Raw genomic sequence first — 23,966 nt, 5'->3', positions numbered from 1 at the left:
TTCTCTGCTATGCATTCATCTCCTCGCATTCATCATTTTCCTCGACTTTGTTCAACTGCTGGTCTTCCCTGCAATTCTTTCTGTAATGTGCTCCTCCATGTTCTAGTCCAGTTTATTAGTTCCTCCAACATGTATTCATTTAGCCTAGGAAGCTCCCCTTTCTCATTTGATGGCCATCATTAGAAGGTGAGTTGGAGGAGCTGACGAACTAATCCTTCCAATGATCTAATCCATCACGTCGCATTAGGTCCTCTCATCGACTCTGGGCGTGCTACCTGTTCAGAATCAGCTGGTGGACATTGCAAGCTCGCCTTTTGCGGGGGCATTGCAAGCTCATGTACTAGGATACCAGCAAGCCTAGGAAACAATAACAAAAACTCGCCCGAGCACATATTTTGAGCGTAGGAAAGGTTTTGCTACAGTAGCAAAATTAATGGGCAGCTAACCTTCTGCTGTCGTTGTAGTTTGATGCCATGGTCATCTTGTTCTGTCTTCTCCCAGCAGGCAGGTTGAAGAAGGTTGTACTAGGGGTGTTATTGTTGTCTGCACTAATTAATCCATCGTGTCTAATTTTAGAGACAAAGAGTTGCTTCGCGTAACCTTCCCGCCATTTTTGTTATTACAACAACGCATGTAGTTTACATTTAACTTTGGGGAGATATCCCATCATCCATGAGGTAATACCTGATGAACCGATGGAGCAGTACACCTCAATTATAGACATGCAAAATGAACTTGGCAAAACAAACCAGCACAGAAACGGCAGGCCCACACTTACTAAGTGCCATTAAAGGGTACCCGTGACACAGAAATGTTTAAACGCAGCCGACCAGGGTTTTTAAATGGCATGACATTAACACAACAGAACAGCTGGAACTGTATTTTGCATGTTTATAAACATTTATCCAACTCCATTTAAGATGGTTAGCCACCAACCTCGTTCAAGTATTCATTCAATCATTATATTAATTTCTAATCTCATAGCATGAATCGTTCTTTATACACAAAAAAAGATACTAGCACACATGTTTTTTTTTACCAGAGATACTGTAGCATACATCTTGATGTAAAGAATCAACGTTGGCTTCTTTGTCACCGCGAGAAAGTTCACTTTCGATCTGCCAGTCCTTGCTGCAGCTTCATCAATAGCGTACCGAACATGGCGGGCATGGATCCCTTCGTGCAATGTCAACATCGCCGCGGCAGCACACATTAATCGTCTGCGTGGTGATCACCACTGACGAGCATCCGATCCGCTCTCTCTAGCTACAGGAACGGGATCTGCGCAACCTGCACGGATAGCAGCCATGGCGCCAACTAAGGACGACGAGCCGCCGCTGCACATCCTCTTCTTCCCTTTCCTCCTTCCTGGCCACCTTATACCGATGGCCGAAATTGCCGCACTCTTCGCCGCTCGCGGCGTCAGGTGCACCGTCCTCACCACGCCCGTCCAAGCCCTCACCATCCGCTCCGTCGTCGACTGCGCGAACAACAGCAGCGCCGCCGGCACCCCGATCTCCATCACCGTCGTGCCTTTCCCCGACGTCGGGCTCCCGCCAGATGATGGACCCCGGCCGTGAAGCGGCCGCGTCAGTGGGCGAAGTTCCAGATCGCCCACGACGCTGACCGGTCGAGCTACGGCGAGATCTTCAACAGCTTCCGCGAGCTGGAACCGGGCTACGCCGAGCACTACCGTGCCACGCAGCTCCGCCGCCGCGTGTGGCTCGTCGGGCCGGTCGGGCTCGTCAGTGGCAGCCTGGAGGACGTCCGGTCAAGAGGCGCCGTCGCCGGCGCGCTCTCGCCGGACGCCGCCGGCTGCCTGCGGTGGCTCGACGCGAACCCGGCCAGCTCGGTGGTGTACGTCTCCTTCGGCTCGATGACCAGCTTCTCGCCGGAGCAGATGCGGGAGCTCGCCCGCGGCGTCGACCTCTCCGGCAAGAACTTCGTGTGGGTCATCGCTAATGACGGCGCCGCCGTATCCTCGGACCCGTGTAAGCCAGGCGGGTTCCCGACGACGAACCGTGGGTACATCGTCCGAGGATGGGCGCCGCAGGTGCTCATCCTGAACCACCCTGCCATCGGCGGGTTCGTGACACACTGCGTCTGGAACTCGACGCTGGAGGCCGTGAACGCCGGCGTGCCGATGGTGACGTGGCCGCGGTACGTCGACCAGTTCTACAACGAGAAGCTGGTCGTGGAGGTCCTCGGGGTGGGCGTGGGCGACGGCGCCGAGGAGTACGCGTCTAGCGTGGAGACCCACCGGGTGATCGCTGGCGAGGCGATAGCGGAATCCATCCGGAGACTGATGGAGGGGGAGGGCGATGGCGCCGCCATGCGCAAGAAGGCGAAGGAGCTCGGCGTGATGGCAAGGGGCGCGGTGGAGAAGGGTGGGTCATCATACGATGACGCCGGACAGTTCATGGAGGAGTTGATCGCCCGCCGGAGTTCCGTCGGATGTACCGCCGATGGCTAATGGTGATCCTCTAGCTGTCACTCGATTTCGCAGTTCGTCGGTTAGCTCGGCGAGCTATTCACTGTAAATTAGTGTTCATGTCATTCCCGTTGTGTGTGTGTGTATCAGTGTATGTGTATGCTATCTGCAGGGGCAGCGTGCATTTGTTGTAGAGGGATCTGAAATCGTTTGTTGGGAAATTTGTTAGCATCTCCAACAGCCGCTGGAGCTCGGTTAGCGATTGCGCGCGCGTTAAACAGATTTGCTATTTCACATCTAGATGTGAAATAACTATCTCACATCTAAGTCTAGAGTCGTTGGATCACCTGTCTTTAATATTTGTGCAAAACGTGATGGTGTGGCTAGTGCGCTCGCTCGTTGAGCCTCGTCTCGCGCGTAGCTCATGTCCAGGTGCTAGTGCCAGGTCGGGCCGTTGTCGTGTTTCTTTGGTGATATTGGGCTGGCAGGCCATTTTTTGTCTATAGTCTACTCACGTGCCCCTCATCTAGTGGGCCTTAGTTTTTTTTCACCGTCGGCTGTGCTTTTCTATTTTCTTTTCACAAGTCTGTGAAACGACTCAACTCTAGTTCTTCTATTTTTGTAAACTTTCATTTGACTCTCACTATTTGTCTTTTTGTTTGTTTCCGTTTTATTTATTTTTTGTTTTGTTTTTTCTATTTCATTATTTGTTTTCAATTGTGAATTAGTTTTAAATTCGTGGTTTTTTGTTTTTATTTTCATTTTCTACTTTTTTTAATTTTTTCCTTCTTTCTTTATTTGTTAGTTTAAAATTCATGAACTTGTTTTCACTTTATCATATGTTCGCTTTGAATGTCGTGCAAATCCTGATCGCTGGTTATTTTTGTCATGCGCACTATTGTGTCGCGTCGTGTGATTGGTGTCTACTTGTCGACATGTTCGCGCATGCGTCTTTTGTTAGGCCATTTTTGCCGCGCGGTCCGGGCACTCGTTTCGGTTTCGTTTGCTAATTCTCATCTAAATGAGAGTTAACAATGTTTTACCCAACTCATATACTGTTAGGTACACGTGTTTCTGAGTCGTGCTTGTTGTCGTTGTGTCATGTTTTCTGTTTATCCCTCGTAAAGCAGTGAGACTAGATATCATATTTTTTAGTGGACCGTTATTATGTTTTGTGTATTGGTTTTTTCTGTGTGGGCTTAGTTTTTTTGGAGGGCCACATGTCTTTTTATTCCCTTTTTGTTTTATTTTTGGTTTGACCGTGTAGCTAGATTTTTTTGTTTCAGATTTGCTAAAATCAATCTAGATGAATGTTTAGCTCTGTCTAGGTCTATAACTGTCTTACTTGTTTGTCTTAATGTTCGTACAAACCAAACATGCACGTCCGTGTCCACTCGTCAATTTTTTGCCACACGTCCTCTTGTCCCATTTTGTTTTGTGTCATCATGTTCTCGCGTTTCTTTCCATATGGACCCATATATGTCATTGTTTAGGGGTTCGACGACGAAGCTTATCCCCATCTTCTCACTGACGACCTTTGACCCCTGTTATTTTGCCTGTGTTTTATTTTGCATCCCAGTTATAGGTCTACCCTTGACAGGTTCGTAATTTCGTAGTTGTCCCAGGTGCAAGTTCACCCTCGACTCGCAACTAGGCTCATACTTTTCCCAATTCCAAGCGCTCTATCTTCTATCGTGATTGCCGCTATTTGTTTTTTGCGTATCTTGTTGTTGGCCTAGGCATGTTAGTCTTCGCTTTTGTCCCCTCGACTCGCAATTGGCGCTTGACCATTTTTTGTCCAAGTTGCAAGCCCACCCTCGACTCGCAACTGGAACCTGATCATTTTGTCCCAGTTGCAAGTCCACTCTCGACTCGCAACTAGGGTCCGACCATCTTTTGTCCCAGTTGCAAATACATTCTTGACTTGCAATTGGGACTTCACATTTTTTGTCCCAGATGCAAGTCCACCATCGACTCGCAACTGGGGCTCAACCTTTTTCCCTAGTTGCAAGCCCATCGTTGACTCGCAATTAGGGTTTGATCTTTTTTTGTCCTAGTTGCAACCCCTCGACCCGTAACTTGGACCTGACCTTTTTTGTCCAAGTTGCAAGTTCACCCTCAACTCGCAACTGGGGGTCCGACCTTTTTTTGTCTAAGTTGCAAGTATGCCCTTGACTCGCAACTAGGCCCGACATATTTTTCGGGATGCAATTTCACTGTCGACTCGCAACTGGGGCCCATGATTTTTCCCTCCTAATTGCAAGTCCCCAATCAACTTGCAAGTGAGGTCCGACCTTTTTTTATCTCTATTGAAAGTCCAACCTCAATTCGGGGCCCAACCTTTTTTGTCCTAGTTCCAGATCCACTCTCGACTCACAAATAGGGCGAGACTTTTCTTTTGTCCAAGTTGCAAGTCCACCCTCGACTCGCAACTCAGGCCCGACCTGTTTTGTTCGAGTTGCAAGTCCACCTTTGACTTGCAACTGGGGATAAACTTTTTTTGTCCGAGTTGTAAGTTCACCATCAACTCGCAACTAGGGTCCAACCTTTTGTTCGAGTTGCAAGTCCACCCTCGACTCGCAGCTGCAGCCCGAGTTTTTTACTCCCAATTGCAAGTCCACTCTCGATTCGCAACTGGGGCCCGACCTTTTTGTGTTTAGTCGCAAGTCCACGGCCGACTCGCAGCTGGGGCTCGATCTTTTCTTGTCCCAGTTGCAAGTCCACCCTTAACTCGCAACCGGGGCCCAACCTTTGTTGTCTCAGTTGCAAGTCTAAACAGAACACACAACTAGGGGCTGACTTTTTTAGTCCCAATTGCGAGTCCACCCTCGACTTGCCATTGGGGGTCCGACATTTTTTTGTCCCAGTTGCAAGTCCACCCTCGACAGCGAACAAACCGCAGATGAGCCGGCCCAAGTAGCTAGGATATGTTTTCTGTTTTGTTTTGTTCATGATTTTTTGTTTTTTTTAATTTTTTAATTTTTTAATTTTTTATTTATTGTTTTTTTCTCTCCTTTTAATTTTTCTATTTTCAAAAGTTAATTTTTTTTCATTTTTCAGATTATTTTGTATTTTTTTATAAATTTACAGGATTTAATAAATGTTCCAAAATTCATAAATTTATTCATTATTCTAAAATTATTCGCATTGATTATTTTTTAAAAAATAATCAAAATGTGTTCATCTCTCACATGTTTATTGGAAATAAAACTAATATACTAGCGAGATTATCTCCGTCGTAAGAAGAGAAGGATGCGAGCTATCGTGTAGTGTAGCATTGTAGTACGACTAGCAACAACAACAGAAAGAAACGCGAGTTGTTGTGTAGTATAGTAGTACAACTAGCAGCAACAACACGAAGGGACGCGAGCTGTCGTTTGAACTAGTACGACGGCTAGCAGCATTAGCAAGGGAGCGGCGGAAGCGGTAAGGCTAGCCCATGCGAGCATGCTCTGGGTGGCCCTCTGTTTTAGTCATGCTGGGTGATTCTCTAAAAACAAAAATTACACTAGGCTGGACAACAACAAAAATGAAAGACAACAAACAAAAAAAATTAACTAAGATAATATCATGTTAGATGTGAGATATTATCTCACATCTAGATGTGACATGGACGGACCCCACGTTAAAACCCATAAATTTGCGGCGCGGCGCTTATATAGCGCGGCGGTTGGAGATGCTCTTACTAGTGTTAGAGAACTGGACTCCGTAGTATCTCGTTACAGTTTAGCTAAATAACAGTCGACAGATTTTTGAAGTGGGGTCAGTTGATTTTTGAGAGTTGGCCGGAGGAAAGAAAGGGGCTTGCCGAAGGGTTACCTCATTATCTATCTTAGGGTTTAAGGTGAGGGCGGTGGTGGACGGCGGTGGCGCACTTCGCCGGAGAAAAAACCCAAACACGAGCGGGGCTAGAGGGATGACCGGGGGCGGCAGCTAGACCGCCGATGGGGGCGGTTCCGGGGAGGGCGGGGCGGCGAGGCGGTCGCGGGAGCGCCGTCGACGGTTCGGCCGGTAGCGCGATTGATGATCTAGGAAGAAGAAGAGGTGAGGAACAAGAAGGTTCAGGCGCCGTATGATATTCATCCAACGGTCCACAACGATCGACGGGCCCTAATTGAAAAATCAGTCGACTGATGTATAGCCGCATCCATCTTGTTACCTGTATCAACAAGCATTCAACGATGGAGAATTCCACACGGAGTATGTATGTTGTTTCAAAGAATCTTAATCATAAACGAATTTGGCGATCCTAAGCTGTTCTCGTTGGAGATATCAAGAATTGGACAGTTTCTGACTAAAGTGCTACAAAATGCAGCATACACACTTGGAGTCACATCATTCAACCATAGGCATATGATACGGTTGGCCACATCCAACACGGCAACACCACTAATTATGCACGACCGAAGGATCCGAGCGGACCCTCAGACCTTGTGCTCACGAAAGCTCTGCATCCAGCCTCCAACCTGTGCTCCATCTTCTTCAACCTTGCCATGGGCATCAACCTTTGCGGCGGTGAAGGTGATGCCGATTTTGATCTCGCCGTGGTACGAGTTGTCGGCGGTGACCACCCTATACTTGGCCGGGTTCAGCCGCGATGTGCCGCTCTCCATGCCTATGCTGATCAGATCGGTCACATTGATCCTGCATCACAGAGATATATTCAGTAATTGGATTCTGACCTTTCTTTCTTTCTTTTTAATTTGCCATTTTAGTTATCTGCTGACGCTATTGCTTCGCAGCAACTAAGAGTTTACTCACGTTGCTTGGCCGAGGAAATCGTCGCGGGAGAAGGTGTCGTGGTCCATGATCCGGAAGACCAGCTTATCCTGCACGTTGGCAGCGGAGGAGTTGATCTGGAACCTCAACACCTCGTTCCAGCTCGGGTTCCTCCCCGCATCTGCATCAGAAGGCAACGTTAGGAAATCGCCATAGCCATAGGTATGGATTGCTGGTGGACCAACTGTCCAAGTCAACGGTGGACCAGGTCGAGTGCGATTGTGGAAGAAGGCACTGACCTCGGGCGGTGCTGCTCTTGCGCTCCTGGCTCCGGTACTGCACGATCACGTACGGGTCGATCTTCCCTGCACATATAGAGGTAAAATCAGATGAGTCTCCATCCACAGCTGAGCGCAAGAACAGAGCAAATCGAAGCCAACCCAAGTTGGAAGGAAGGCGTGCAGTGGACTACTCACCGAGGAAATCGGTGCCGGAGAGGCCCTTGGCGTCGACCAGATGCACCTCCAGGAGACCGCGCGCCATTCTTCTCTCGATCTCGCTGCAAAGCTAACCAATATATCTTCACCCTCTCCGACGGACACGGCCGGCCGGCTGCTCTGCCCTTTCTGACTGGAGTGTCTTGCTCTGTTTCGTCTAGGACTAGGCCTGTCGCTCTTGTTCTCCTGCGGCTGGCGTTCAGAATTTGTTGGTGCCGTAACCGACGCGCGCCGCCGTATTTATATACCATTTGGCTCCTCGGATGGCTGGCGGCTGCCGCTCTACGGATCCATTCAAAACTCAGGAGCTGGTCGTCGCTAACGTGAGGAAGCTCACGCCATTCTATAGCCGGTTTGGACTGGTTCAAGACCCGCTTCACTTGCCATCACTGACGTCGACCGCTTCTATGCGAGAAACCGAGTGTTGCTACGGCCTCTGCTGACGCCTACGAAGATTTCCACGCGGTGACATGGAAGGAGAAACGTACTTGGAGTTGGACCGTGGTCTCGCATGAATTGGCCTAGATCCATAGCAACGTAGCAGGACTTGGTCTCGATGCCACATATTTAAGCGATAGGCGCCGTTGGCCTCTCACGTCTGACCTCGGCTAAGGGCATGGCCCCCCAGGGGGCGTCTAAAAGCGGCGTCTGGGGGTGTGCCGGCGCAAAAAATGGCCCTAGGGGCGAGTCGGTCCCCAGCCGTCGGCCCCCTAGGGCCGCCTCCAGGCGCGTATTAAAAAAAAGGGCCGTTCGGCGAAGTTATGAGAAAAAGTAGTTAAATTTTGGCTAAATATGGCAAATTTCGGTGAAATTCGCGCATTTTCATTACATTAACCTAATCTAAAAAAGAAAGGGGCTGAAGTCGTCGCCGCCATCGTCGACGTCGGCCTTCTCCTCCTTGACGCAGGCGCCCCTGCCGGACCCGGCGTCGCCATGGCGGACTGGCGGCGGCGCGTCGTCGTCGTCGTCGCTGTCGCATAGGACGACGGCCCCGTCTTCATCGCGGCCGCGTCAGCGCTCCTCGAAGCGGCGCAGGGCGGCGCGTTGGCGCTCCTTCACCTTCTCCCGGCGCGCCTTCTCCATCGCAATGGAGTCCTGGCGCGCCCATTCTAGGGCCGCGTCGTCGTCGTCGAACTCCGCCTTCACAGGCGCCAGCCCCGGCTCCGTCTTCACCGGCGCCAGCCCCGGCTCCGTCTTTGGCTTGACGAAGCGCGGAGGAGCCGACGAGGAGGAGGCGCGCCGGCCGCCCTCGTTGATGACGATGCCGATGCTGCGAGTGCGCCGGCCGAGCGGCGACTCCGCCGCGGGCTCGGCCTTGACGCCGAGCAGGGCCGGAGTGCCGGAGGAGTGCGATGAGGATCGGGAGGAGGAAGAGGAGGAGGAGGACCCGAACCTCCTTGGCGCCCATGGCCCGACGCGTCGGTGCTGCGCCGGGGGGTACGCCAACGGCGGGTCGTTGCCGCCCTCGAGGTACGTGAGCACGCCCTCGAGTGTGCGGCCGGGGACGCCCCACCAGAGGTGGCGCCCCTCGCTGTTCTGCCGGCCGCCGACCACCGGCGCGCCGTTGGTGGACGCCAATCGTTGCTGCTGGCGGCGCTCGAAATACGCCGCCCAGGCCGCGTGGTTGTCGGCGGCGTACTGGGGGAGGGAGAGCTGGGCGTCGGTGAGGGACGCGCGCACGATCTCGACCTCCTCGGCGAAGTAGTTCGGCTTCGCCACGGCGTCGGGCAACGGGGGAATGGGCACTCCCCCGGCGCTGAGTCTCCACCCCGTTGGCCCGGCGCGCATGTCCGGCGGCGCCGGGATGTTCGCCATCCCGTGAAGCGCCGCCCGTGAGGAATCAATGGCAAGGCTGACCGGCGGCAGCCTTGCCATTGATTCTCCGCGGGAACCGAGGCCGTTGGGGGAAGACGAGGCGCCGAGTCGCTGACGCGGCTGGCCCACGTCTTTTCACGCCAAAACAGCTCGCCCCGGCGCCCCCGGGTGCCCCCCAGCGCGCCGGGTTCGGGCTGGGTCCGCCGACGCTGTTTTCGGCCCAAGCCGGCGAAAATCGGGCTCCTGGGGCGCGACTGGACCGTTTTTTCGGCGACGGCGCGAAAAAATCGCCTGAGGAGGCCTTTCTGGGGGCGCGGCTGGAGATGCTAAGCTTGGCTGCTCTTATACAAGCGCCTACGAGAGGATGAAAAGGATTGTTCATCAAACACAAGAAAACAGGGGATCTTTTTTTCTTTTCCCCCTGTTTTCTTTCAAACGTGCGTGAAAACAAAAGCGACAAGAAGCCTCCTTTACCAGCCTGAACTTGTGCTAGTTTTACTTCATAACCTCGGAATTTGATTTGGTTTGGTCTATTTTACAATAGGTCTACTCCCATCGTTGCCTTGTTGAAGACGTTGTCTCCTTGCTGATGTATTGGCCTTTATTGGTCGGCCTCAGCAACTAGAATGAAAATCCTTGTCTTTACCATCTCCGGCTGGGCAGGGCGACGATGGAGTGAGGGCGTGTATCCCTTCTTGAGGGTGTTGTTGCAGAAAAAGTTGATTTAGTCGTGCGTGTTAAACTCATGTATTGTAATGGGTCTACCATAATTGTGCTTCTTATGTAGTACTCCGTTTATTAATGTCTTTGGTCTTGTTGCCTTGAATCAACTCTAATAAAATTGGTTGTGGGCATCACATTAAAGCAGAGGCCCAGGGTTTCAACCTCCGTTTCGACGCCCCTCCCCTCCCGCTGAACCTCGAAATCATTTACTATACTTTATTTCCCGTTGCGTCTTTGGCGGAAAGACCTATTACTCCCAAGAAGCCAAGCAACCCATGAACAACATGCCTTATGAATGATCCACAAAAGGTTTTTGGTTCCCTACATAACTATGACTAACCACAAACACAACTACAGTAAGAAGATATGCACAACCACATTAGTAAATATACCCATACCAATAACAACATGTGCGTATAGTCATGAGGCAAGGAGCCGATAATAAAGAATACGGAAATGACAACGTTGCTAATTATTTTCACGAGCAAACACTCTAGACAACAATGCCATCTTACATATTTTTATCAAAGGTCATGAGACCCTTTACATGCGAAAGTTTCAAAAATAAAAGTTTCTGGATTATAACAAACCACATTCTCAGTTACTAAACTATTGCATTCCTCTTATTTTTTCAGAAGGGTCTATGTTAGAGGTGTTTAATCAACAAATATCACATGCTCAACCATCTTTTAGTCTTTTGCATAACTAGCAAGCACTTTGGCGCAAATGTTTAGAACAAATATGTTTTAACTGGACACAAAGGAAGGTTTAAAGTTTAGCAAGTGATTAGCTTCTAAAATCTATTTATCTCAAGGATAATGTTAACAGTAATGAATCTATCATAGTTATATACATCATTAATTTTATATGTTTACGGATCTTTCTCTAGCATGTTATGTTTACTTTAAGAGACTATGGAGGATAAACAAAATTGACTCAACATAGAATTAAAAAATAGGCTATTCAAAGAGAAGACGAGGTTGACATGCGGCTTTTGGGTTTTGATTGCACAAGAGTTTACTGGAAAGGAACATTATTTTACATTACCTCTTATAATGGTGACCATTTGCGTTATTATTATGATTTTATGCCCACATCACAAGTTTGTATAAAGGTTCAATTTTCTTCCAATAAAAAAGCACACTTAATTAAATGATAACTTTGATGCTCGTGCGTCGATGAAAACTTACTTGGAAGGTTTTTCTCGACCCATAGGTAGGTATAGTGGGCTCTTATGGAAGAGACCGGGTTTCGGGTTTTGGATACACACACATCATTCATGCTTAGTGCAGGATTTTAGGGTCGCAAAGGATGAAGTAAATCGCTGGCACCCGCTATTTAAACGTGGCCTCGCCCGACACCATCCGCACCATAGCACGCCCGCTTCCAATCCTCCTTTGTGCACCACCTTCGGCATGACCATGAGCTCGAGAGCGATGTGGAAGAGCCTCTCGATGGAGAAGAAGCATGAGGTGGCTGGCCTTGTGGCCTGCTGGTAGGGCCATCATGCACGGAGGATACAAGTAGGCTTGACAGTGAGCTCCCCGGAGGTGAGCGACAATGACCCGACAATGGAGGAAGCCCCCGACGAAGATCCGGCACCCCTGCCCGCGCCGATCCATGTTGGCCTCACCATGGAGTAGACGGAGGCACACTTCGATGCCAACATGATGGACGAGAAGCCGGTGTCGGTGTTTTGGCAAACGCAGGAGGAGCAGTGCTACAACCTCGCCCTATGGCGCACGGCCAAATCTATGACGAGTTTGCCAGTGAGGAGGCCATGGCCGTGGAGAACCCAAACTCCGTTGAGGAGCAGTGGATGTTCTATATGGCCGCGCGTAGCGCTCGCGCGACGTCGTCGGACGCATAGGCGGGCACGATGGCAGCTAGGCACCACTAGCGCCGCTATGAGCACAATGTCAGCTCGCCCAAATCCATTGTCGACCTCACCTCCACCGACGACGGCTAGTTCGTGGACTCCAACGAGGAGTAGGGCATGGGAGACGGTGGCACCTCATGTCCCATGTGGGCCAGTTCGTGTCCCATGTCCTACTCTTCCTCGCCGACGACCGCACTTTCACTTCCCGAGGCTCATGACCGCCGAACATGGACACGGAGGGGAATAATAAGTACTTGGATGACGGGCGCCGGCGGAGATTTAGACTAGGTTAGGGTTTGAACGCTTTTGTTTAAACGTGTGTCGAAAATATAATGAACGTGGTCTTGTTTAAATAAAAATCATCCGGTTTGCATGAAATCCTCCGGTTTATTCAAATCCCGTTTGAAATGTATGTGGACGTGGTTCGATGACCGACTCCCGTATCGTTGTTCATAGGCGCGTCCATGAACAAATACCGCATCCGTTTTGGGGTCCAGAGTAAGTCGTGCGCTTAATCTTGTCGGATGTACCGCTCGCATGTGCATTATTTTGTAGGGGTATTGTAACATTAGTTGAAACCACCATTTGTCAATAACAACAACAAAATCTTGAAACATGCATGCATGTGAGTGGAGGCCTCGCATGCAAGATGTCTCACTAAAGTGGTGATCTAAACCATCACCATCATAATGTAGTGATCTAAACACTCTTATATTTGTTCACAGAGGGAGTACATGCTAGCAATTAAGTTCGCTTAGTCGTCAAGCCACAGAGAGATAAAGAGAAACTAGAAACGAAATTAAAGAGTTTCCCCATCCTACCGTTCATTCACGCCAACTGCAATGCCTCACTTTCTCATCTTGCGAACTGGCTATCACGGATTGAAGCTACAAACCTAACCTACTTGTCTCTCCTCTTCCCACCAATAACTCCTCTCTGAATTTTCCGTGGCTGCACGTTCGGCACAGGCCACACTCCGCGCGCGCGCGCATACAGGCCACACTACAAATCACACTCCACACACACTGCCCGAAGTGCGGCGCCGGCGATGGATGCTGGTGGAGGTGGGGCTGCTGCCGGTGGCGGTGAAGCAGCAGCTGCAGGTGGAGATGGTGCCAGGGCGGCGACGGGAGCCATCCGTGCGGTGGCGAAGGTGCACCTCGCCCTCGGCTGGGCGGCGGCGACTTTCGCCCTCTGCGCCGTCACCCTCCAGCCCCAGCTGAAGCCGCAGGGAGGTCAGTGCGCGGCCACCGAGGTGGACGCAGCGACCATGCGCGCCAAGGGGCTGCTGTTGCTGCTCCCCGCCGGCGCCCAGGCAGCGGCGGCCACGGTGGCCGCCTTCGCGCCGGACGCCTGGAGATGGAGGCGGCTGCACGTCGGCTGGACCTTCGCGGCCTTCGCGCACGTCCTCAGCGTCTTCACCTACTTCCACCTCGAGGACGCCTTCACTGCTGCGGCCGCCGTCGCCTTCAGCGGCTGCCCCGGCCACATGTACGTGGAGACGGCCATGTTCATCGCCCACAACGTCCTGCTCTTCGTGCCCCTCTGCGTCTTCTTCATTGTAGGCATCGCCGCACTCGTCGCCGCCGTGGTAGCCCTTTGATTCCTACAAACATATCGATGCATCCATGCCTAGCGAAGCTTGTCCAGTACTATGCTATGTCGTCCAGCACTCCAGTCTAAGCTACTAGCTAATGATTGATCAATGTGGCACTAATTAGGGTTAATTGGTGTACATGCTGCTCTGTTGGAATGCTAGATCGATGCATGATGTGCATATGGTTGGAGATGAGCATGGGATCGAGTTTGTACTCTTTAGAGCTAGTTATTATATGAATGCATGGAGCTTAGTTTGATTCTGTGCTAAAACTGCAGCTTGCTGTGATGTGTTTGTGGCTTGTTTTCTTCTTCTTTATTTTCGAGATTAGTTTGATGAAAAATTTGCGTTGTGTGTCACAAGAAATATTTCTTATCTTCTGAAGGATCGAGTTACCAAACTCATCAGTTTTGTGTTACTGAAGGTCGAGTACGTCTAATGGTGCTGAAATGTTCCAATTAATGTTTTTACCAAAAAATTAGCACGAAAAATATACGCAAAACGACCGGACTTGAACAGAACCGGGCTTGGCTCATGCGTGCAGTTAATATTGACGCAGGGCAGAGAGGTGCAGTAATTTTCATGCAGTAGATGGTAAGATACTAAGATGGGTGCTGCCACGTAGTACGACGTACAGTTTACACCAAAATGGACGTCTCCTATCCAAATGCGTGCCGCTGCCGCTGCCGGCGTGCATTGCATGCTGCCATCTCTCACTGCCAGACAGCGAGACAGAGACCTAGTTCGGTCCGACCATCTCGCTACCGTAACGAGTTTGTGCTAGATAGTACTGTACGCTGATCTCGATGGTCACTTACTCTTTTCGTGCTGCGGTACGCGCAGGCAATGGAATCGATGCACATGATGCAACGCTGGCATATAGCGAGCAGGCAGAGAGTGAAGCTGAAACCGAACTAATATGGGAGTGGCGCATGTGCATACATCCAAAAGTGCAACTTGACCCAGCAAATATGGCAACTCATCTTCATGGCACTGTTTGGATACTCTAACCCAGTTAGAGTTAGAGTTATTTTCTAACCCGCTCTAACCCAAATAAACACCTCTTCACCGGGATAGTTGGGTTAGATGAACTAACCCATTCTAACCCTCCTTGTTTGGATACTTTTGAGTTATTTGAGCCTCCAACTAACCCAAACTAGCTCTAATCCCATGATACAAACAGGACCATTGGTGCCATGGGAATGAACCAACATCAGTGCATGAGGAACCCGGCCCGCACCACAGAATGACTTGAGCATCTTTCTTGAGATATACGAAGATTGGTGATTGGATTCTCAATGGGTCTAGTTTATACCGACAAGGAAAATGTGTGTTTCAATAAGTAATTGCATAGCGTTTGTACCAACCTAACCAACCTAACGTAAAAAAAATCATAGACATTACCATAGTTATGCGGATGCTAGACGAATGCATACCCCTCACCGGTCATAGCAAAGTTCTGTTGGTCATGTTGGAAAACATCTACGTGGGACATGTGCTCCGACCCAAGTAGTTTCCATTGGTAGAAAACTTAGCTGACACAGACAGAATCATTGGTTCTGTCGGACATGGCGATTACAAAGTTATTGTTGTATCCAACATAAATAGACGGGGGTTGAGGGATGATAATCTCGATTTGCATCTATTCATGCCATCCAACATGTTGCAACCCTATGTAGTTAATGGGGAGGCACCGGCGACGGTGAGGGGGAAGGAGGGGTTGGAGGGGTCGGCCGCCTTGGCAGCTTGGGGTCGACGTCCGTGTCGCCCTGGTGACGGAGCGACGCGGGACGAAAAAAGAAAGATAAAGGAAAAACATGATCACAGTCCTCTAGTGCAGCTAGATTATCATAAATTATTAAAGCATGTCATTTGTGGTACATAAAATACTTAGTCAGGGCTGCTCCCATATAAGTAGTGCCCCAGGTTGAGGCGGGCATGAAAACTTCGTACATGAACGCACTCCTTGTACAAACTACCAAGTTATCAAGGCATGAACAAGCCTTCAACACTGGAGAATCCAACACGGTAGAATGTATGGTGTTTCAAAAGAATCTTAATCATAAATGAATTTGGCTAAGTTAAGCTGCCTCTGACTATACATCTAAAGTGCTACAAAATTCAGCATACATACACTTTTGCAATCATAGGCATGTGATGCTGTTGGCATAGTAGCCACGCAGCATGCCACATCCAACACCACTAGTTATGTACTTCGGTTGGAGTACGACCGAAGGACCCCGACCGGACCCTCAGACCTTCTGCTCACGAAAGCTCTGCACCCAGCCCCCAATATTGACAAGTGTATATTGTACTTGTATTGTAATATACTGTACGTAGTCTGATCCTAGAATTATGGATCTCCTCCGACCCGTTGGGCCTGCATGCCTACTCTCCCGGGTCCTCTCTCCCTCTCTCGAGGATATATTGTAATCTCTGTAACAGAATCAACACACAAGGAAATACAATCTTCCAACTTGGTATCAGACACCCAACCTCTCCTCTCCGACGACTCCTCGCCGGCCGCCACGTCGCCCGGCTCTCTCTCCACCTCGACTGCGCCGGCCGCTCCCACCTCGTCGGTCACTTCTGCCGCCTCGTCCCCGCCGTTCATCTTCGGTACGGCCCCTTCGTTCCTCTCCAACTCCTCCGCCGCCTCTGGTTCTCAATTCGCTCCCCTCTTCAACTCTGGCAACCCACCCTCCCACAACCCACCCGCCCCTACCACGCGCGGCTCCATCTTCCATGACCACATCACCAACAACATAAAATTTCTCCTCAATCCCGCTGATCACAACTACCACAAGTGGAAGACATTCTTCCTCATGGTGCTCGTTCGCTACGGCGTCACCTTCCTCATCGAGACCCCGCCACCACCCAACGTCCCGTCCCATTACCTTGAGCTGGATGCCCATGTTGTCCTGTGGATCTACGCCACCCTCTCCGACACCATGTGTGATCATGTCGTCGGCGCCACCACCACCTTCGCCCTCTGGCACAAGATCAAGGACTATTTCCTCGCCAACCGCGCCGCCCGCTTTATGATCCTCAACCGCCAGTACCGCAATCTCAAACAGGGGGATCTCTCTGTCTCGGAGTACGCGCGCCGCATGAAGCAGCTCACCGACGCCCTTGCCGACATCGACCACGCTGTCAAAGAGGTGGATCTCACAACGCAGTTCCTGCACGGGCTCGACAAGCGTCTCAAAACAATTCGGGTCGTTCTTGGTGATCAGACACTCCCCTTCGACACCGCCCTCTCCCGCGTCATCCTGGCAGAGGAGTCCCAGGCTCAGCGCGCGGCGGAGGAGAGCGCCTCGGCTTTCGCCATGACGGGCGGTGGCTCGTCGAGCGGCCCCTCCGACGCCGGTGGACGCGCCCCCAACGACCGTGCTGATCAGTCTTCCAGCACCAACTATGAGCCCCCCTACGGAGCCCCTCCTGCCTCCGGTCGTGGGCGTGGCGAACGCTCCAGCGATAGTGGTGATCGTGGCCGCGGACGCGGCCGTCAGCGTGGCCGTGGCCGTGGTGACAGCGGCGGGCGTGGCCGGCCTTCTCCAGCGCCGTTCTCTCCGTTCACCGGCTACTTCGCCCCCTATGGCATGGCGCTCCCGGCACCGCGTTCCGGCTGGATCCCTCCCAACGCGGCTGGCGTGCTCGGCCCCCGCCCGGGTGCCCACGCTCAGGCGTACCATGCTTACACGCCCCCGACGCCACCCGCACCGGTCTACTCTTCGCCTCAGCCCTCGTGGGATCATCTCGCCATGCTGAATGCCGCCTTCAGCAACGGTGGCTACCCCGCTCCCCCGGCGCCCGAGTGGTACCTCGACAGCGGCGCTTCCTCCCACGTCACCGGCACTCAAGGTAACATTGCCAAGTCTAGTTCTTCCTTAAAGCATTTACCGTCTAGCATCCTTGTTGGTAATGGGCATCATATTCCAGTCACTGCTGCTGGTTCTACCACTCTACCTCCTCACGATTTTCGACTTACCGATATTCTTGTTTCTCCCTCTGTTGTCACTAGCTTAATCTCTGTTCGTAAATTCACTAAGGATAACTCTTGTTCTATCGAATTTTACCTGTGTGGTTTTCTTGTGAAGGATCTTCGCACTCGGAGAATTCTCATGATCTCCGTTAGCCATGGCGACCTCTATCCCTTTGTCGGCAATAAATCAGCTCGGGCGTCTGCACTCCTCGCCACCACTCCCTCGGACTTGTGGCATCGTCGCCTCGGCCACCCCAGCGCTCAAACACTTGCTTCCCTCTCCAAAGATTTTCTTAGTGAATGTAATAAGGCACCCCACTCTCCTTGTAGTGCATGCCAACTAGGCCGCCAGCCACGCCTCCCCTTCCCCTCCTCTCTTAGCAAGACTTATGCTCCTTTTGATTTAATACACTGTGATTTGTGGACATCTCCGGTTGTAAGTTTTTCTGGATTTCAATATTATCTTGTTGTGTTGGATGATTTTACACATTTTTCCTGGACGTTTCCCCTACGCAACAAATCTGACACCTCCACCGTCCTTCAACGCTTCTTCACTTTTGTTCACACCCAATTTCACACAGTCATCAAAAGCATGCAATGTGATAACGGCGGCGAGTTCATCAACACACCTCTTCGCACCTTTTTCTCCACCAATGGCATCTCATATCGCTTCTCTTGCCCTCACACGTCCCCACAAAACGGCAAGGCCGAACGCATGATTCGTACGACCAATGATATAGTGCGCACCCTACTACTACAAGCCACTTTACCCCCTCCCTTTTGGGTCGAGGCTCTCCACATCGCCACCTACCTGCTCAACCGGCGGCCATCCCGTGCTATAGCTCCTCACACACCTCATTTTCTTCTTCATGGCGTACCCCCAACCTATGATCATCTTCGCGTTTTCGGTTGTCTATGCTTTCCAAACTTGTATGCCACCATGGATCACAAGCTTGCTCCGTGCTCTACCCGCTGCATTTTCCTCGGCTATGCCCTCGAACATAAAGGTTATCGCTGTTTCGACCTCACCTCCCGACACGTCATGGTGTCTCGCCACGTTATTTTCGACGAAACAATTTTTCCATACACAACACACCCACCAGCCCACATACTCCTCACGTCCATAGAGAATCCTCATGCACAAACTGCCCCTCCCCCCTTCCCGGATCCCCATGCGGATCCTCCTGCTGGATTCCCAGGCGGATCCCCCGGTGGACCCCCATCCGCTGGCGCTGACCGGTCGCCCGCCCCCTCCACGCACCCCACGTCGCCTGTGTCTCCCGAATCGCCTGCACGATCTACCCCGACTGCCGCGCCGGTCTCCCACGACACGCCTGCCCCCCAATCCACCTCGGATCTGCCGCCCACCAGCTCTGCTGCACATGCTGCTAGTCCCACCAAATCTCCCTCCGCTTCCGCGCCCACCAGTAACACCACGACACCTCTCCCGAAGCATGCCGTTCCCGTAAAGCCACCCCAAAACTCACACAAGATGTCCACACGTGCCAAATCTGGTTTTCTCATGCCACGCCGTTTATTCCTCGCTGATGCATCCCACACACCCATCTCTCCAATCCCACCCACCTATAAATCGGCACTCAAGGATCCCCATTGGCGCCAGGCGATGCTCAACGAGTTTAATGCTTTAATGAATAACTCTACTTGGTCTTTGGTGCCTAAGGCTGCAGGTGCAAACGTGGTTACGGGAAAGTGGATCTTTCGCCATAAGTTCAACACTGATGGCTCCTTGGCTCGGTACAAAGCAAGGTGGGTTGTTCGTGGGTTCACTCAGCAAGCAGGCGTGGATTACTCGGAGACATTCAGTCCTGTGGTCAAGCCGGCCACAATTCGGGTCGTGTTGAGCCTTGCCACCTCTCACTCTTGGCCCATCCATCAGCTTGACGTCAAAAATGCCTTCCTACATAGTGAACTCAATGAGACAGTGTATGCTTCACAACCGGCTGGCTTTGTTGACTCCTCCAAGCCGGACCATGTCTGCCTCCTTCGTAAGTCTCTCTACGGTCTCAAGCAAGCGCCCCGGACTTGGTTTCTTCGCTTCCAAGCCTTCTTGCTTTCACTTGGGTTTCGTGCTTCCAAGAGCGACTCGTCACTTTTTATCTTGCATCATGGCACCTCTCTTGCGTACTTGCTCGTTTATGTGGATGACATCATCCTTACCGCTAGCACACCCACCACATTACACTCTGTCATCACCGCCCTCAAGAAGGAATTTGCTATGACCGACCTTGGTGCTCTTCACCATTTCTTAGGCATCAACGTCACCACCAACGCCTCCGGTCTCTTTCTTTGTCAACAACAGTACAACCTAGAGCTTCTTGAGCGCGCCTCCATGCTCAACTGCAAGCCGGTTTCCACCCCTGTTGACACCACCGCCAAGTTGTCCTCTCATGATGGGCAACTGCTTTCCAACCCCACCTATTAACGCAGTCTGACTGGTGCACTACAATACCTAACTCTTACACGACCCGACATTGCGTATGCGGTTCAACAAGCCTGCTTGTTCATGCATGCACCCCGCGATATCCACATGCAGCTTGTGAAGCGCATTCTCCGGTATCTCCGAGGCACCTCTCACTATGGCCTACAGATTTTTCGTTCGCCCTCTAAGGATCTCACGGCCTATACAGACGCGGATTGGGCAGGTTGCCCGGACACCTGCAAGTCGACGTCCGGTTTCTGTGTCTATCTTGGCACCAATCTTATCTCCTGGTCCTCAAAACGACAACCCACCATCTCCCGTTCGAGTGCTGAAGCTGAATATCGTGGCGTTGCCAATTGTGTGGCCGAATCTTGCTGGTTGCGGCAGCTACTTTTCGAGCTCAAGGTGCCACCAACTCGTGCTACTGTGGTGTACTGTGACAATATCAGTGCCTCATACCTTGCCAGCAATCCTGTTCAGCATCAGAGGACCAAACACATCGAGATAGACTTGCATTTTGTTCGGGATCGTGTGGCACTTGGCGAGGTACGCGTGCTTCATGTTCCGTCAAGCTCCCAATATGCCGATGTGTTCACCAAGGGGCTTCCTTCACAGATTTTTCATGAGTTTCGGTCCAGCCTAAACACCCTTCCTAATGGTGTTCCGGCTGAGGGGGGTATTGACAAGTGTACATTGTACTTGTGTTGTAATATACTGTACGTAGTCTGATCCTAGAATTATGGATCTCCTCCGACCCGTTGGGCCTGCGTGCCTACTCTCCCGGGTCCTCTCTCCCTCTCTCTCGAGGATATATTGTAATCTCTGTAACAGAATCAACACACAAGGAAATACAATCTTCCAACTCCCAACCTGTGCTCCGTCTTCTTCAACCTGACAATGGGCATCAACATCCAATTAAAACTCACGCTAGTCCACGAGAGAGAAACAGAGCTGTCGGCGGTGACCATCCACTGTACAAAATCACAGAAATGCGCGCATGTCTTTACCTTTGCGGCGGTGAAGGTGATGCCGATCTTGATCTCGCCGTGGTACGAGTTGTCGGCGGTGACCACCCTGTACTTGGCCGGGTTCAGCCGCGACGTGCCGCTCTCCATGCCCATGCTGATGAGGTCAGTCACATTGATCCTGCACCACAGAGATATATTCAGTAATAGGATTCAGATCTTTCTTTCGTCTTCAATTTGCCACTTCAATTAGCTGCTGAAATGCTGGTGCTTCGCAGCTAGGAGTAAGAATTTACTCACGTTGCTTGGCCGAGGAAATCGTCGCTGGAGAAGTTGTCGTGGTCCATGATCCGGAGGACAAGCTTATCCTGCACGTTGGCCGCGGAGGAGTTGATCTGGAACCTGAAGACCTCGTTCCAACTCGGGTTCCTCCCCGCATCTGCATTACAGGCACGCCACGCGGCTGATTCGTTCAGCAAAACTATATTTCGTGGACCAAGAGAAACAGAGCTGCATGGAAGGGAAGCAGGGACTGACCTCCGGCGGTGCTGCTCTTGCGCTCCTGGCTCCGGAACTGCACCACCACATACGGGTCTATCTTCCCTGCACATACATGGCAAGCACAAAATTCAATCTCCGTCCACAACCGAACACAGAACGGAGCAAATCGAAGCCAAGAACACGCGTGCAGTGGAGTACTCTACTCACCAAGGAAATCGGTGCCGGAGAGGCCCTTGGCGTGGACCAGATGCACCTCCAGAAGGCCGCGCGCCATTTTATTTGCTCTCTCGTTCTCGCCGGAAAGCCAACCAACACTCGAAGTCGATCCTCTCCCACGGCCGGTCGGCAGTCGGCTGCTCTGCCCTTCCGAATGAATGTCTTTCTCTCTTTCGTCTTTGTTCTCCTGCGGCTCGCGTTTGGAATTGAGGTGCCGTGACTGACGCGCGCCGGCGTATTTATATACCATTTGGTTCCTCGGGTGCAGTACAGGAGCTGGTCGTCGCCAAGCGTGAGGAAGCTCACGCCATTTGGACCGGTTCAAAGCTCCCCTTTGTTTCTACTCTCCTTCCCTTCCCGCACGGAAACAAGGTGGAGCTTTACTCTTCTTTAGCCCAAGTTGACAACTACTGTACTTTATTACTGGTTGAGCCTCGAGACACGACAACTAGAGTCCTTCGTTTTGCCCGGACTAACGTCTTTACTTGCCAATCACCAACCTTTGCTATGGGCCGCGCGCGCGTGCTCTGTTGACGTCTATGAAATTCTCTACGCGGTGACATGGAAGAAAGAAACCTATTTGGATCGCGGTCTCGGATCTATTCACGTATATCTGCGGAAATGTAACTCGACCGCGTTTTGACTGTCTAGATACTTCTAGATGTGTCATAGTTATTATACAACTAAGTGACTCAATCAAATATCTGGAAAAAAATACTCACATGAATCTCTGCGTAAAATCAATGACATAGGAATTAGATGTGTAATACTTATGGCACATCTACACGTGCTTTAGCAAAACTGTTATGAAAAACATTATAGAAGACCAGACGGCCGAGGTTCCTAAACGAGAGCGGCTATTCTGCATGGGGTAAACAGTAAATTTGAAAAAATATATATAAAAAATAATTTTTTTTGAAATAAAAAAAAAGAAAATTAATGGGTTCGTCTATGTCACATCTAGATGTGAGATATTGTATCACATCTAACCTGACAACATGCTATATGTGGCCCTTTTCGTTGACATCTAACTTTTTTAGACACGTTGACATCTAACAAAACAATTTGTTGTATTGATGTAAATAAAAAAATGTGTTGTATTGTTTGTTTGTCTTGATGTTGCGTTTATTTTTTCTCACTTACGACACCCAGCCTAAATCTGTTGTATTGTTTGTTTGTCTTGATGTTGCGTTTATTTTTTCTCACTTACGACACCCAGCCTAGAAGCTCAACTGGGCCTTCCCGCGCAAAAAATTGATGTTCTCGTCGAGCGCGTCCTCAGCCAACGGTGGCAGCCTTCCCGCGCAAAAAATTGAATGATGCGTCTGGCAGAAATCAAAACACCCACCTCTTATATATGCACAAACACAACAAACAGTGCACCAGACAGCTAGCCATGATTAAGAAGTAGTGAGAAGTTTGAAGAACTAATGGAAGTGGCGTAACTGAGCACTACTTGAAACACTGCAAATAAAATTTTAAATTTTGAACACTTTTTAGGAATCACAAATAATGCTTTTCTTAAACACGAGCAATTTTTGAAATTTCCGAGGAAAAAAATAAAATTCCCAATTTGTTTGATTTTTAAATAGAACTTAAAAATGAGAACATCTTTCGGATTCTGCTAAAAATAATGAACATTTTTTTACAATTCTATAAGATTTTCCGAATTGTTAAATACAATTTTTGAAAACCTGATTTATTTTAAAAATACAAATCATTTCTGGAAACTCAGTTTTTTTTTCGAATTGGTGGATAAACTAGCATTATATACTGAAAGGACATGACTCAAAAAGGGTGTATCTCATTTGTATACAACTATGAGATTTCAAAAAAAGGTGGGGAACTAACTCAATGGGTTGGAAACTAAAAATCATATAAATGGTGGCTTTAAAAAAGACACATGAAACTTAGGTCCCTCCAACTCGGTTGCATATCTTTCAAAAAGTTCAAAAAAAAGGGTCAAATGTGGGTTGCAATTGGGACATTTGAAGAAAAAGTATTCAGACCAAAAAAAAATTGTTGAGCGGCTAAAGAAAAAAAGAGAGAAGGTGAACTAGTAACTGCCAGGGTCGGGACTCGCATTTTGCATATTGAAGATGGACTTGTACCTCAGAAAAAAAATTGGTCGCTCACCGCATTTGCAAGTTGATGTGAACTTGTAACTGCGACAAAAAAAATTGGAGCCCAATTACAAG

The 23,966-nt window shown here is 50.3% G+C and overlaps 3 protein-coding genes across 3 annotated transcripts; 1 reads left to right on the top strand and 2 right to left on the bottom strand.

Moving 5' to 3' along the window:
• Positions 1-1,307: 1,307 nt before the first annotated feature.
• Positions 1,308-2,645, top strand: LOC119279741 (UDP-glycosyltransferase 73B4-like). Its single transcript, XM_037560885.1, has 2 exons — positions 1,308-1,529; positions 1,583-2,645. Exons 1-2 carry the CDS (start codon positions 1,308-1,310, stop codon positions 2,471-2,473), a joined length of 1,113 nt encoding a protein of 370 aa, XP_037416782.1. The 3' UTR covers positions 2,474-2,645.
• A 4,056-nt stretch (positions 2,646-6,701) lies between these two features.
• LOC119281712 (elicitor-responsive protein 1-like) lies at positions 6,702-7,838 on the bottom strand. The gene is made up of 4 exons (XM_037562172.1): positions 7,627-7,838; positions 7,450-7,515; positions 7,193-7,331; positions 6,702-7,075 (listed from the first exon to the last, which is right to left on the bottom strand). The coding sequence occupies exons 1-4, from the start codon at positions 7,691-7,693 to the stop codon at positions 6,856-6,858; spliced, it is 492 nt and encodes a 163-aa protein (XP_037418069.1). The 5' UTR covers positions 7,694-7,838; the 3' UTR covers positions 6,702-6,855.
• Positions 7,839-21,001: 13,163 nt separating this feature from the next.
• Positions 21,002-21,875, bottom strand: LOC119281711 (elicitor-responsive protein 1-like). The gene is made up of 5 exons (XM_037562171.1): positions 21,760-21,875; positions 21,589-21,654; positions 21,352-21,490; positions 21,094-21,232; positions 21,002-21,007 (listed from the first exon to the last, which is right to left on the bottom strand). The coding sequence occupies exons 1-5, from the start codon at positions 21,824-21,826 to the stop codon at positions 21,002-21,004; spliced, it is 417 nt and encodes a 138-aa protein (XP_037418068.1). The 5' UTR covers positions 21,827-21,875.
• Between the last annotated feature and the right edge of the window lie 2,091 nt (positions 21,876-23,966).

The sequence above is a fragment of the Triticum dicoccoides genome, chromosome 3B (genome assembly GCF_002162155.2).
Source record: "Triticum dicoccoides isolate Atlit2015 ecotype Zavitan chromosome 3B, WEW_v2.0, whole genome shotgun sequence".
Lineage (NCBI taxonomy): Eukaryota > Viridiplantae > Streptophyta > Magnoliopsida > Poales > Poaceae > Triticum > Triticum dicoccoides.
Note: the sequence above shows the minus strand (reverse complement) of the source record. Positions and strands in the feature narration are given on the sequence as shown.

What these genes read in the sequence shown, in the direction of transcription:
- LOC119279741 (XM_037560885.1), top strand. Translation starts at nt 1,308, where the DNA reads ATGGCGCCAACTAAGGACGACGAGCCGCCGCTGCACATCCTCTTCTTC. An exon ending in CCCCGATCTCCATCACCGTC is followed by an intron (nt 1,530 to 1,582) that starts GTGCCTTTCCCC and finishes CCGGCCGTGAAG; the next exon opens with CGGCCGCGTCAGTGGGCGAA.
- LOC119281712 (XM_037562172.1), bottom strand. Translation starts at nt 7,693, where the DNA reads ATGGCGCGCGGTCTCCTGGAGGTGCATCTGGTCGACGCCAAGGGCCTC. An exon ending in CTCCGGCACCGATTTCCTCG is followed by an intron (nt 7,516 to 7,626) that starts GTGAGTAGTCCA and finishes CTATATGTGCAG; the next exon opens with GGAAGATCGACCCGTACGTG. An exon ending in GATTTCCTCGGCCAAGCAAC is followed by an intron (nt 7,076 to 7,192) that starts GTGAGTAAACTC and finishes TCTGTGATGCAG; the next exon opens with GATCAATGTGACCGATCTGA.
- LOC119281711 (XM_037562171.1), bottom strand. Translation starts at nt 21,826, where the DNA reads ATGGCGCGCGGCCTTCTGGAGGTGCATCTGGTCCACGCCAAGGGCCTC. An exon ending in CTCCGGCACCGATTTCCTTG is followed by an intron (nt 21,655 to 21,759) that starts GTGAGTAGAGTA and finishes ATGTATGTGCAG; the next exon opens with GGAAGATAGACCCGTATGTG. An exon ending in GATTTCCTCGGCCAAGCAAC is followed by an intron (nt 21,233 to 21,351) that starts GTGAGTAAATTC and finishes TCTGTGGTGCAG; the next exon opens with GATCAATGTGACTGACCTCA.